This window comes from Biomphalaria glabrata, chromosome 10 (genome assembly GCF_947242115.1).
Source record: "Biomphalaria glabrata chromosome 10, xgBioGlab47.1, whole genome shotgun sequence".
Classification (NCBI taxonomy): domain Eukaryota; kingdom Metazoa; phylum Mollusca; class Gastropoda; family Planorbidae; genus Biomphalaria; species Biomphalaria glabrata.
In genome coordinates, this window is record NC_074720.1 from 36,932,272 (window position 1) to 36,944,825 (window position 12,554).

General features: G+C 37.2%; 2 protein-coding genes across 5 annotated transcripts in view; one reads left to right on the forward strand and one right to left on the reverse strand.

The window, feature by feature from the left end:
- Nucleotides 1–12,554, reverse strand: part of LOC106058641 (L-proline trans-4-hydroxylase-like) — a 48,054-nt gene that overhangs the window by 12,482 nt on the left and 23,018 nt on the right. The window lies entirely within an intron of this gene.
- LOC106058637 (glutathione S-transferase 4-like) lies at nt 1,994–7,813 on the forward strand. Of its 2 annotated transcripts, none has more exons than XM_013216092.2 (2): nt 1,994–2,151; nt 7,046–7,813. In XM_013216092.2, exon 2 carries the CDS (start codon nt 7,059–7,061, stop codon nt 7,677–7,679), a length of 621 nt encoding a protein of 206 aa, XP_013071546.1. In that variant the 5' UTR covers nt 1,994–2,151; nt 7,046–7,058; the 3' UTR covers nt 7,680–7,813. The 2 variants fall into 2 exon arrangements, with proteins under 2 accessions (XP_013071546.1, XP_013071547.1); XM_013216093.2 differs by having other exon boundaries at nt 1,999–2,157.

Below are 12,554 nucleotides of genomic sequence, written 5' to 3' on the forward strand. Positions count from 1 at the left end.
GAAGAGACCCAAGTCAATGCCTATGTAAAGCATTGTTATTTCCGATGCATCTGGCACCCCGGGCGCATGGGCTAGACATGGCCGAAGGCCGAGTGCACCGGGGGCCTCCGCCATTTTCCTATGTTGTACCAAGCTAACCGTGGAGGGCTCGCCATTAGTGTAACGGTCCCTTGAGGAACGGCGCATGGATTATCGACAGGACCGTGAGGGCTCTCTTTGAACTCCGCTCCTTGCAATGGGTAAACTCTCGCCTACCCGTGGACACCCCCACGGGAGTTTTGTTTTGCTTCCCATTTAGCCTAACCACTTCCTCTAATGGTCGTTTCCACACGAGCGCCACGTTGAGGCAGAATAGCGTGCTCGCGTAAGCACTAACCTACATATTGACAAAGTCCAAGTTTGACATGCAGACATGTATTTTCTTTATTACCACATTGTCAGAGTCGACGATTCATGTTGACGCACGGAATGGTTTAGAAATAATAGACATGTTGATTTTAATACTGTAGTGTCTGGGCTTCACCGTCTAGAGTTTTGTTTTTGTTATCACACAGCTTATATTGATTCACTCTGTCTGTCTGTCTCTCTGTCTGATACAATTTTAGAACACGTTCTTTCTCCAATACCCCCTTCTCGCATCAAGTACATTTTTATTACAAAATTTTATTGTACATAGCAAAATATGAATCAATAAAAAAAAAATAACCAATTATTTTATTAATCATTGTTAATTTTTTTTTTTGTTTGGTATGGAAAAGGAAAATAAATCCTACAGCATTACGTTTTTTTTCCCACTACCCGTTCTCAGATCTATAGTCGATGCAATAACCATTTACATGAATCAATAAAAAAAATTAACCAATTAGTGCTAATTGATTTTTTTTATTAGAACAAGGGTACTAAGCCCTGCAGTATTGAGATATGTCGCAGTGATTTTGTGGTTCTTCCGCTTAGATAAATAAAATAAAGTTGTTTTTTTTTTTTTATAAATTTTGCTTAATTTTAAGAGTTTTCTTTTTTTTTTATTAGAGAAAAACTCGGGGAAAAGGTGATATAATGGAGTTGGTCACACGTTGCTAAATAATTCCACCTGCTTCGAAAAATTAATGGGTTTTGAGGAATTTTCAGAGTAAAAGTTGATCCGTTGTTTACACTTTGATTTTTTTCTCTATCACGTCAGTGTTCTTAAAGCAATGAAATACAGTAAGATAGAAAACAAAGAAGATAAAGCGATAGGAAGACATTTTCTGGTGAAATTAATTAAACTTATAGAAAACGTATGAAAATGAGCCACCAACTCCCCCCCCCCTTTTTCTGGTTACGCCCATGCTATCCAGTACGGCTATTATGAGTCGGCTATCAGTGATAACATTTTCATATATTCTTTACTATGCTTTTCTAAATGAGGTTTGAATCTTAATGCTAAACCAAATGATGAGCTGATATATACAATGAAACATATAATCGCAGAACTAGAGCACAATTGTTATGGAGGAAAGAAGGCGAAGACAAATATACAAATATACTAAACTAAAGGGATGGTGAGTGACTGAGTTCTAGGGTGCTTGCCTTCAAAATCGAGGATTATTAGGTTCGAATCACGGTGTAGACTGCGTTTTTTTTTTATTTCTTGATTTTAGGACACTCTCTCTCGCTCTCTCTGATGGGTACCTGACATTAAGTCCTTAGTAAAGTCGGTCGCATGACATCCTCGTTAACCATCGGCCATAGAAACAGATGGCATTTACATCATCTGCCCCATGAATCTCAAGGCCTGAGTACTTTGCAGTAACCCCCCCCCCCCCCCCATGAGGACTCGAACCAGTAAAGTTCCTAGCAGCAACAACCTATTTTTAATTTTTTAAAAATTTTCTAAGCAAATTTTATTGACTGAAAAAAATCAATGAACATCTCCGTGAAGTAATACTAGATATATAATGAGGACGACGATTAATGCATTTGTTCGCATTGGAGGCCTAGATTTGGATCGACATGCCAAACATCTCGAGCGAATGCAGGGAAGGGCGAAGAAGCGAACTTTCTCGCGACGAGCGAGAGTGAATCTGGCCTAGATAAATAGCTTGTTCGTTGATTGAAAACACAGTGCTCGTCGTCTGCTAGGTCTGATCATCTGCTGCATCCTAAATAAACGTACGTGTAAGTTTTGCTTTTTTAGATTTGCCTCCCAAAGACATGTTACTAAATACTATGATGATATTAGATCTTTCAATGGCTTAGTTTTGTAATGTATAAACATTTCAAGGCATTTCAATTAGTAAATCTTTATTTTACAAATATAGAACAGTCTGTAATGATTATGATATATATATAGTAGTTTATTTATTTCGGACATTACATGAATTCGGACATTCGCTGTTTTTTGTGGTCATTAAATAATTATTTTAATATTTATTATAAAATTAGCGCACTGTATAATGTGCTTGTCCATTTTCCAATGATTCTAACCCAATTTCCTTCCATTTAGCTGTCTTTTTATGTAAGAAAAACGAATTTCAAATTCAGGTTGTTTTTTCCTATGTTACCCGGATGACTTTACCTCTTCCTAGAGTTAAGACTATATTTTTTGATTGGCTAAGCCTATACTAATGAGCCCGGCAATATTTATTCTGTTTTTCGAGCTAATTTATTTGATTCATAAGCCAAGTTTTCTAATTCCATACCAAAAAAAAAAATTAATACGGTGTCCGAATTAAATTACGATTTTCTTACCAAAATTTATTTCGGACAGCCAGTTTTGGACATCAATAAAAATGATCTTATATTATATTTGTTCATTTGTTGTTGTTTTTTTTAATAGAGAATAAATGGGCAAATGTTTAGAGTGAGCTTGGTACATTGAATGAAGTTAAATGCTTAGATCTAGACCTACTAGATAGATCTAGATTTATATAGAGAGAATATAGAGGATTCAGTTAGGCAAGAATGGCTATCGTAACCTGTAGGGGCCTACTATACTACAAAAGATCTGTATTAGAAATTTATTAAATTAATAAACAAAAAAAAAACACAAACATTCAACACACATCTAATCATGCAAACCCCAAACATTCAACACACATAAAATAAACAAACATAAAATAAGTCTAAAAGTCGTTGCAGAAATCACTATTCCAGTGACCTAATTTTGGTAGAATAAGTGTGTTCATATTTTTATTTTTTGTGTTCGTATTTATGCATAGTTTGAAAACATCGTAATGATTTCATGTGAGGGGCTATGCCTGGGGATCTTAAAATTTAGTTAATGTTAATATAGAATTAAATTCTGAGTTTATTGATGCCTAAATATAGAGACTGTCCGAAATAAATTATGGTGTCCGGAATCAAATAATGTGGGTCAAATGTGTCCGAATTAAATGAAAACACACGGCCTCTTTGACCTTAAATATAATAACAAATATAGGTTTGGGGAACAAATATAAGTAGTCATCCTTATTCTCCTTTAACTAAAGAAGATTTTGATACGTCATTTTCTTTTCTGTCAAACCATTGTAAAATAATGCGCTGTCAAAGTCAAACTTTCAAAATTGGGCCTATAGGTGTCCGAATAGCATAAACTACTCTATCCCTAGATCTTGATCTAGGACTCTTAATTTATATAGAATCTAGATCTAGGCCAATTGTTTTCCTGGCTATATCACTAATATCAGGTTCAGATGCCAATAAGTTTTTTTTGTTTTTTTTTGTAGTTATTTGTACCGCATCTAGATATACGGCGATATCTAGATCTAGAATAACTTCAATAAGGCATGCAATGTAACACATCGTTGTTTCTATATGAGTATTTCATATTTTATTCTTTTTAGATCTATATCAGTATCTGATTTACTGCTGAGGGTTATATATTAAAAAAAAAACACACTATTTGACAATCATTAAATCCTCTGCAATAACGTGATTTTTAACCGTGCCTAGTGCAGGCTTTCTTATTGGAAAGATGTTGATTCAAGCTGCTCGCGAGGGGGCACCGAAACCCGACACTTTATTGAAAGTCTATTTGTTTATCATCCTAAGTTCTAACGTGTTTTCTTATACCTAGTCTTCGGTTATCAGAGTTCAGTGGCGTCGCTACCGGGTGGCACCCTGTCAGGACGGTGACACCGATGTGGAAAACATTGCTTTATTTTGCAGCATTTAAAAAAAAAAAAATTTACGAAAGCTAGTTGCCCAAACAATTTTCTAATAATTTAAAAACAAAGATTGTTTTAAATGGAAACATGTATGTTTGAAAGAGGTACTCGGGAGTTGACACCATATCTTAACCGAAGAGAATGGACTTGTATAGCCTAATCTTTCAAAAGTATACATATATATATATATGTCCTCTGTCCAATGGACCTCAGTCACCAATCGTAAACAAACATTTAGCCACGTGATTCTCTATTTCTTCTATACAAATAATGATCTAATTTTAATACACAGTGGCTATCACGTGACAGTTTTTTTTCGTTGTTTTATCATTATTATCACGTGACTAAATGTAATTTGTTTACGATTGGTGAATGAGGTCCATTTTATGATTGTTAAGCTTTTTTTTTTTTCAAGTGTTATATTAATTCATATTTCACGTGAATAATCACCACACACACACATACACACACATGCAACGCACAAAGGGGAGGGTGTTCCCCTCACAGTCCTCATCAAGACAAAACACACTTCACCTTTAGGGTCAAGTCGCTGTAAGTAGGCCTAACTTTAGTGCTAGTTTCTTATCTGAATAATGTGTTTTGCAATGTGTTTTTTTTTTTCTCTTCTAGCCAGTGGCTCTTTATCTATCACGGGGGCTCTTTGTCTACAGTGTGCGAGTGTTTGAAAACGTATGTTTGCTCTGTATCATGTGTTGAGGTTTAACCGCTCTTGTTTAATGCCTATACCTGCGAAAGGGGTCGCTGAGGTTGTGCTTATGTGTAAATAGAAAGCAGCCAAAAAGATCGCCCTCGTATTATCGGTTAGCGAGAAGCCCCATCGGCACAGGGCCCGGTTCTGCTGCGGCGTTCTCTTAAATTGTAAGAGAAATAAATAAATGCGTTCTTCATCAGATAGTACAAGAGTGATCACGCCTAAAATCTTGTCAAATAAATTTGACAAAAAAAAGTTAAGCCTGTATTATGTAAGCACATGGCTCCTTCTGTCTTAAGTTTGTTTTAGGGCTACAATGCATACACTACGGTAAAGGGTAAAGTTAGTACCCAAGGAACATTTCTGCCAAGTTTTATCAAGATTGGTCTAACGGTTTTGATTTCTATTCGGCACATACATAAATACATACATTCTACTTTATAGTATAGATGTATATATATATATATATATATATATATATATATATATATATAGAGAGAGAGAGAGAGGGAGAGGGAGAGAGAAAGAGAGATGTATACACACACGTTTCATTTAGCTCGAGAGTATTCACACTATGTCGACTATTGCATAATAGAACTGAGGAGGGAGCATAGATCCACACACTAAGCTCGGTGTAATCGATCGGTATCTTGCGACTCACATCGTAATCAACAGTCTTTGTCCCAAAGGCCAAGCTTATCGTTTATTTTGTACATTCAATTGTAAGAGCATCAGAGGCAGTGATGGATTTACCTTTAGGCAACCAAAAAAAATAATTCCAGGAATATTCTCAATCATTGTGAAGAAAGAGCTAAGAAAATAAAAAATGCTTTGTGTTGATGGCAAGGGGGCCACATGTCTCAGAATTTTGAGCCTTATCAAGTCGAAATCCGGTCCTGATCAGAAAATAACTTTTACAGTTGCAATATTGTCGAGCTTTTGACTTCTGTCCGCCAATTATGTCCTCAAGGTCAAGCACACATAACACACACACTAGGACAAATACACACACACACACTAGGACAAATACACACACACACACACACACTAGGACAAATACACACCTTATGGCACTATTAAATCATACAGTCTCGACACACATTTACTCAGACACTAGATCAGCGGTTTTTTTTTTAACTGGCAGTCGCGACGTCTGCATCAAGATCGATTCAAAACGTTCTTTTGCAGAAGGCATTTAAATTTTTTCTTCGCCAATGCGATTCTAAAGTCTGACACTTCAGTGTGAGATCTGTCCCACCTTTCTCAATTTAATTTTATTTGACCAGCGCTCTTCGTAGTACGGTTTAGAAGACAGGGCAATGAATTGCTAATGCTCAGAATGCAGCAAAACACTTGCCGTCTGCATTGCCCTCTTTAGGGAGTTTAGAGCACTCCCCTCCCCCAGGTACTTTAGCTGGGGGATGCGAATGTAAGCTTTGTTGTTGTTGTAGTTGTTATGGGGTCAACACAGTTAAAACAAATGTTTGAAAAAAAAAAACCTGCACTAAAGAGTAATGAGTTGATAATTTCAATGACTTTTTAAATTGAAGATTTCCATCTCCGCTATTTCATCCTTCGTCAAATAAATAAATATAGACCTTGTTAGTAGAACGTAAGATGATCAAATGTTATAGAATGTTTCAGAATCTGGTTCATTATGCATTTAACAAGTCAATACTAAGTACGGTTCTGCACTTGGTCTGAGTGTACCCCAAAAAAATACACTACATCTATTTAATTTATTTTAAATTATTAACCCGGTTCACTTTCTAGTCGATTTTCCGCTTTCATGTCAATGTCAGTTACAATCGAGACAGGAAAAACTTTTGTTTTACAATGTACAATGTAAACATCTTAGTGTAGTTACATTCCTTAAAGACTTTTTTCGGGTTAGGGCAAACTGTTAAAAATAACATCATTTTAAAATGTAAGAGCAAGATCTCAATGTAAGAACATGATCTCAAATGTAAGAACATGATCTCAAAATGAAAGAACAAGATATCAAAATGTAAGAATAAGATCTCAAAATGTAAGAATAAGATCTCAAAATGTAAGAATAAGATCTCAAAATGTAAGAATAAGATCTCAAAATGTAAGAATAAGATCTCAAAATGTAAGAATAAGATCTCAAAATGTAAGAATAAATCTCAAAATGTAACATAAAATTGTTTTGTTTGTTTTACAGGCTGTGAACTACAATGGCCAACGCTAAGCTCAGACTTCTTTACTTCGATGGCCGTGGACGAGCAGAGGTGGCCCGCATCATCCTGGCCGCTGCTGGAAAGGAGTACGAAGACGTCCGATTCTCTTTCGAAGAATGGCCCAAATACAAACCAGAAACCCCGTATGGTCAAGCCCCAGCCCTGTCCGTAGACGGCGTGGTGTACGCTCAGAGCATCGCCATCAACGAATTTTTGGCTCGCGAGTTTGGCTTCCACGGCAAAGACAACCTGGAGACCTTCAAGATTGAGGAGATTATTCATCTTTGGGACGACTTCGTCACCCCTACAGTAGACGTCCTCTTTCACACCGATGACGAGAAAGCCAAAGAAGCAGGCATCAAGAAAATTAAAGAAGAGTCTGTTCCACGCATTCTAAACTTTCTAGAAGGCATACTGGCCAAGAATGGAACCGGTTACTTTGTGGGTGACCGCTTGACCCTCATAGACATTATAGTATTTGAAGGGGTCAATGGTGGGATCACCTCTCAGTTTTTGGATGTCAGCAAGTATCCACTGATCCAGAAAAACTTTGAGCTGGTTAGGTCCAATGAAAAGATTGCTTCTTACATGGCATCAAGGAAAGATACTCCTTGGTAGATTATAACAGGTTGCCGCCCACTTTCTGTGGATATTATTATTCTCATGAACTGATTTTTCAATCAATTCAATGATATTAATTTGTTTTTCACAAAGTGTGAAGCTTTATTTACCAATAAATTTTGATAAAAACACTTCTTAGTTTTTCTACTGGGTTCTCATTTATGTTGAAGGGTTCGTATAAATTGTTCTATAGCTGTAGTTTCCGGACCTGGAAACTCTCCATACAGTTTCTCTTCTATAGTGGTGTGATGGGGGCCATGGACATGATCGGACTTCTCGTTTGAGAATGCAAATTTTGGAGGACATGGTCGGCATTCTCTGGTGACACTCCACAAGGGCAAAAGTTCACTATAGCGAGGGTTACGGAACATAAAAACCTTGATTTGATTTATTTGCTATAATTGCTGATGTACAAATGAATTGCTCAGGTTTTTAAATAGTGGGTATTATAACAGGCGCGGTGGCTGAGCGGTAAAGCACTTGGCTTCCGAACAGGGGGTCTCGGGTTCGATTCCTGGTTAAGACTGGGGATTTTTATTTTCGGGATCTTTAGGTGCCTCTAAGTCACTCTAATGGGGTACCTGACGTTAACTGGGGACAAAGTAAAGACGGTTGGTCGTTGTGCTGGCCACAGAACACATGACGTTTACATCATCTGCCCCATAGATCGCAAGGTCTGAAATGGGAGCTTAGCTTTAACTTTTATAATAACAACAGTTATCAAAATATTTAAACCAATGTGACCTTTCTTTGTAAACAATAATAATTTAAACAAATGAGGAAATTCTTTTTCACACAGTAATCAGGTAAACACAACGAAAACGGCACATTTCTAATTCCATATGCTAGGATCTTTCTTCTCTAGTACCATTAGAGCATAGAACGGGTTGCCTGAATCAGACAGGAAAACCAATGACTTAGCAGAGTTTAAGTCTCTAATTATCATGTACAACTAGATTAACACATAGATACTTTGATACATAGATTATTCTATTTGAAAGAACCGTCTGTAATTTATAATTGTATTAATGTTACACGTCTATTTGATGTTACAGAAACTAAGTTCAACTAAGCTTTAATTCTTGGCCCTACATACATTTCGTGCCATGACTTTTAAAATACATAAAATCAAATGTTTAATGGCAATGCACTCAATTTTTTTGTATCTCACGAAGTCTTGGCCCTAAACTAGGTCTACACCATGAATAAAGTCTCACGAAGTCTTGGCCCTAAACTAGGTCTACACCGTGAATAAAGTCTCACGAAGTCTTGGCCTTAAACTAGGTCTACACCGTGAATAAAGTCTCACGAAGTCTTGGCCATAAACTAGGTCTACACCATGAATAAAGTCATTGTTGTCTAGAAATTATCCAGCTATACAGACGAGCTTTGTATGCTTTACACAGTATCCGTCCTCTTCTCAATATATCCTTCCCATTATAACGAAAACTTTAGCGATTTAAAAGAAAGATGAAAAGTATTTCGTGCGCAGGGGCGTAACTAGGGATTTGGAGGCCCGGGGGGATTACCTCTTTGGGGGCCCCTTGCATTTTGACATTCGACATATGACATGAGATAATGTACGCAAAAATATAGAAGGCCAAAATCAAATTGCTTCAGTATATCAGTAAACTTAACAAAAAATAATCACTAAGACTCTTTTAATGAATAATACCGTTGTTTATTAGTTAAATAATGCACTAGTGACAAATTTCAATTGATATCGCTTCACGTCGTGCATTATGTGCAGCAAAGAAATCTATAACATCATCTACATCGATACTTTCTAGTATTTGTGACTTCACTAACATTAAAGCCATGATAAGCCTTTCTTGCGTCATTGTGCTCCTGAGATAGTTTTTGATGAACTTGAGCTTTGAGAATGATAGCACAGTTTATCATAACCGTGTCTTCATCTAACAGGTGTCTTGGTTCAAGAAGAAACCCAAAGGTATCCATTTTCTTTCCAGCCTTTGGAATCTGCCCTTCATCTCCATATGAAATCTGTCCAGCACTTCTGTCGCAACACGTTTGAATTGCAGTTCTATTGACAGTCCTACATTAGATCTCAACTTCCCATCAAGTCTTTTCTTTCTTATGGTTGTTTTGATTTCCTTTTTTTGCTTTTTCGATGGATTGGGTTTTTGTCAGTTTCTCATCATTTTGCAGAAAGTATGAAAGGGTACTAATTTTTTTTAGCAGCTTCCCATAAATGCAGTACAGACTTTTGCAGTTTCTTTTGAACTATATTAATTGGGTACAGGAGCTTTGACCAGAATTCCAGATAGGCAAAAAATTCTTAATTTTCCACTGCATGAAGAAGATTCTGAGCTAATATTATATGATATTACGTCATTGCTGGTTGTTTATGTTTTGTGCGAAAGCAAAAGTATTCAAAGCACATAAAAGTGGGAAAGATCCATATCTCGTTATGCTCGAGTATAGAAATACTCAGATAACTGGACTGTCGTATTCACCATCACAACTGCTGATGAGTAGAAGACTAAGGGAATCATTCCAACTGATCCCAAACTATTGAAACCATCGGTAGCTGAAAATGCAGAGACATTACTCAACGAACGACAGATGAAAAGCAAAGTGAAATACGATGCAAAAGCAAGACTACCTAAAGATTATTCTGTCGGAGAGTTCGTCTAGGTCAAACATGGCAGAAAGCAGTTGTCATAAAAAAATCATTCAGCATCCAGATATTACATCATAAAGACAAACGATGGAAAAACTTAGAGAAGAAATCAACGCTTTTTGAATAAGAGTTTCGATGAAGACATCTCTGGGTACTATGATACAGATGAAGACAATGAACTGCAAACTGTTGGAACAAACGAAACAGACAGTTATAGACCAACGTCTAGAGAACTTGTTGTGCCAGTCAAGACAACCAGAAGTGGACGAATTATTAAAGTTCCTAGTAGATATCACTCTTAAGAACTTCAAAAGGAAGGATGTGCTAATATTATATGATATTACGTCATTGTTTTTTGTTTATGTTTTGTACAAAAGCAAAAGGATTAGATGGAAATAAAAAGAGAGTTTCCATTGGATTGAGGAAAGATGAATAGAGGGGTAATAACTCGAGTGTGAAGTTTAATTCTGAAATTTTAGACGCCAAACCCGAATCATGGACTATTCTAGCATTATAAATTTTGGATCTGTTATACTCGATTCTGTAAATTTTGCTTCAAGGTTAATTAGTGTAGCCATAAAAAACTCGCCATTTAGATCTATTATTAGGAAAGGTAACAAGATACCTGGAATTCGCTGTATATCATGCAGTTTTATTCGTGGCAACAAAGTTTAAAATGTAAAGAGAACGTTAAAAAAAACTTTGATCTCTGTGGGAAAAAATATTTTTAAAATGTCAACAAAGTCAACCTACTGATAGACCTAGATCTAGGTTTAGTCTTTGTTATAAATTTAATCCATAAATGTGAGGAAAAAAAAGACACCCGTTGACACTATTTGTCAATCAAATATCTTAATGTATGTATTTACAAATAAATTTCGGACACCCATTTGGCCCCCCCCCCAGGTGGGGCCCCGGGGGGTATCTTAAAAACTTCCCCTCTCCCCCCGCCCTTAGGTACGCCACTGTCTGTACTTGAAGATAGTTTTCATTTTCTATAGATCAAAACAAACAGAATGTGTTTTTGTTTGTTTGTTTGTTGTCATACTAATACTGCAAGATAGCATCAACATGTGTTATTGTCCTCTTTCGTCGCCAGGGCGCTGTGACAGTTCGGGTAACCAAGTCCTTCCATTTGTCCTGGTCAGCAGCTGTTCTTAGCAGGATATGAAGAGAGAGGCCAGACACACTTTTACGTTGTCCAGCCAGCTTTTCTTTGGACGGCCCTTTTTTAGTGCTCCCTCCACTGGACCTTAAAGTATGACTTTTGAAAGGGAGACAAGTCTTACATTATGACCTCACCAAAACATAGGACAAGCAAAAATATTTTTTCCCTTTGACTCCTCCAGATGCCGGTTCGCCTTTTATGTATACTACGCTAAAATAAATGCTGTTATAAAACTAAGATAAGTCTAATATTGCAATGGGCTCAATCAGTTAATGTTCCAGTTATGTGTGTTATATTACTAATCAATAATACTTAACACAATAGCACAATACCACCAGGCTTGATCTAGATCTTATTCTAAATTCCCTTGTTAACAGATTATGGGAACATAACCTCTGTGTGACGCGCAAATTCTCAAAAGCACAGCTTCGTCTGATCGCAACGGCTTTTTACCGAGTTTTGAAGCAAGGAAGAAATGGAGAGGAGAAGAAAGAGGCAGAGAAAGGGGAGAAGAAGAAAGAGGCAGAGAAAGGGGAGAAGAAGAAAGAGGCAGAGAAAGGGGAGAAGAAGAAAGAGGCTCAGAAAGGAGAGAAGAAGAAAGAGGCAGAGAAAGGGGAGAAGAAGAAAGAGGCAGAGAAAGGGGAAAAGAAGAAAGAGGCAGAGAAAGGAGAGAAGAAGAAAGAGGCAGAGAAAGGGGAGAAGGAGAAAGAGGCAGAGAAAGGGGAGAAGAAGAAAGAGGCAGAGAAAGGGAAGAAGGAGAAAGAGGCAGAGAAAGGGGAGAAGAAGAAAGAGGCAGAGAAAGGGGAGAAGAAAGAGGCAGAGAAAGGGAAGAAGGAGAAAGAGGCAGAGAAAGGGGAGAAGAAGAAAGAGGCAGAGAAAGGGGAGAAGAAGAAAGAGGCAGAGAAAGGGGAGAAGAAGAAAGAGGCAGAGAAAGGGAAGAAGAAGAAAGAGGCAGAGAAAGGGGAGAAGAAGAAAGAGGCAGAGAAAGGGAGAAGAAGAAAGAGGCAGAGAAAGGGAAGAAGAAGAAAGAGGCAGAGAAAGGGGAGAAGAAGAAAGAGGC

Coding starts and splice junctions, on each gene's coding strand:
- LOC106058637 (XM_013216092.2), top strand. CDS start 7,059: ATGGCCAACGCTAAGCTCAGACTTCTTTACTTCGATGGCCGTGGACGA.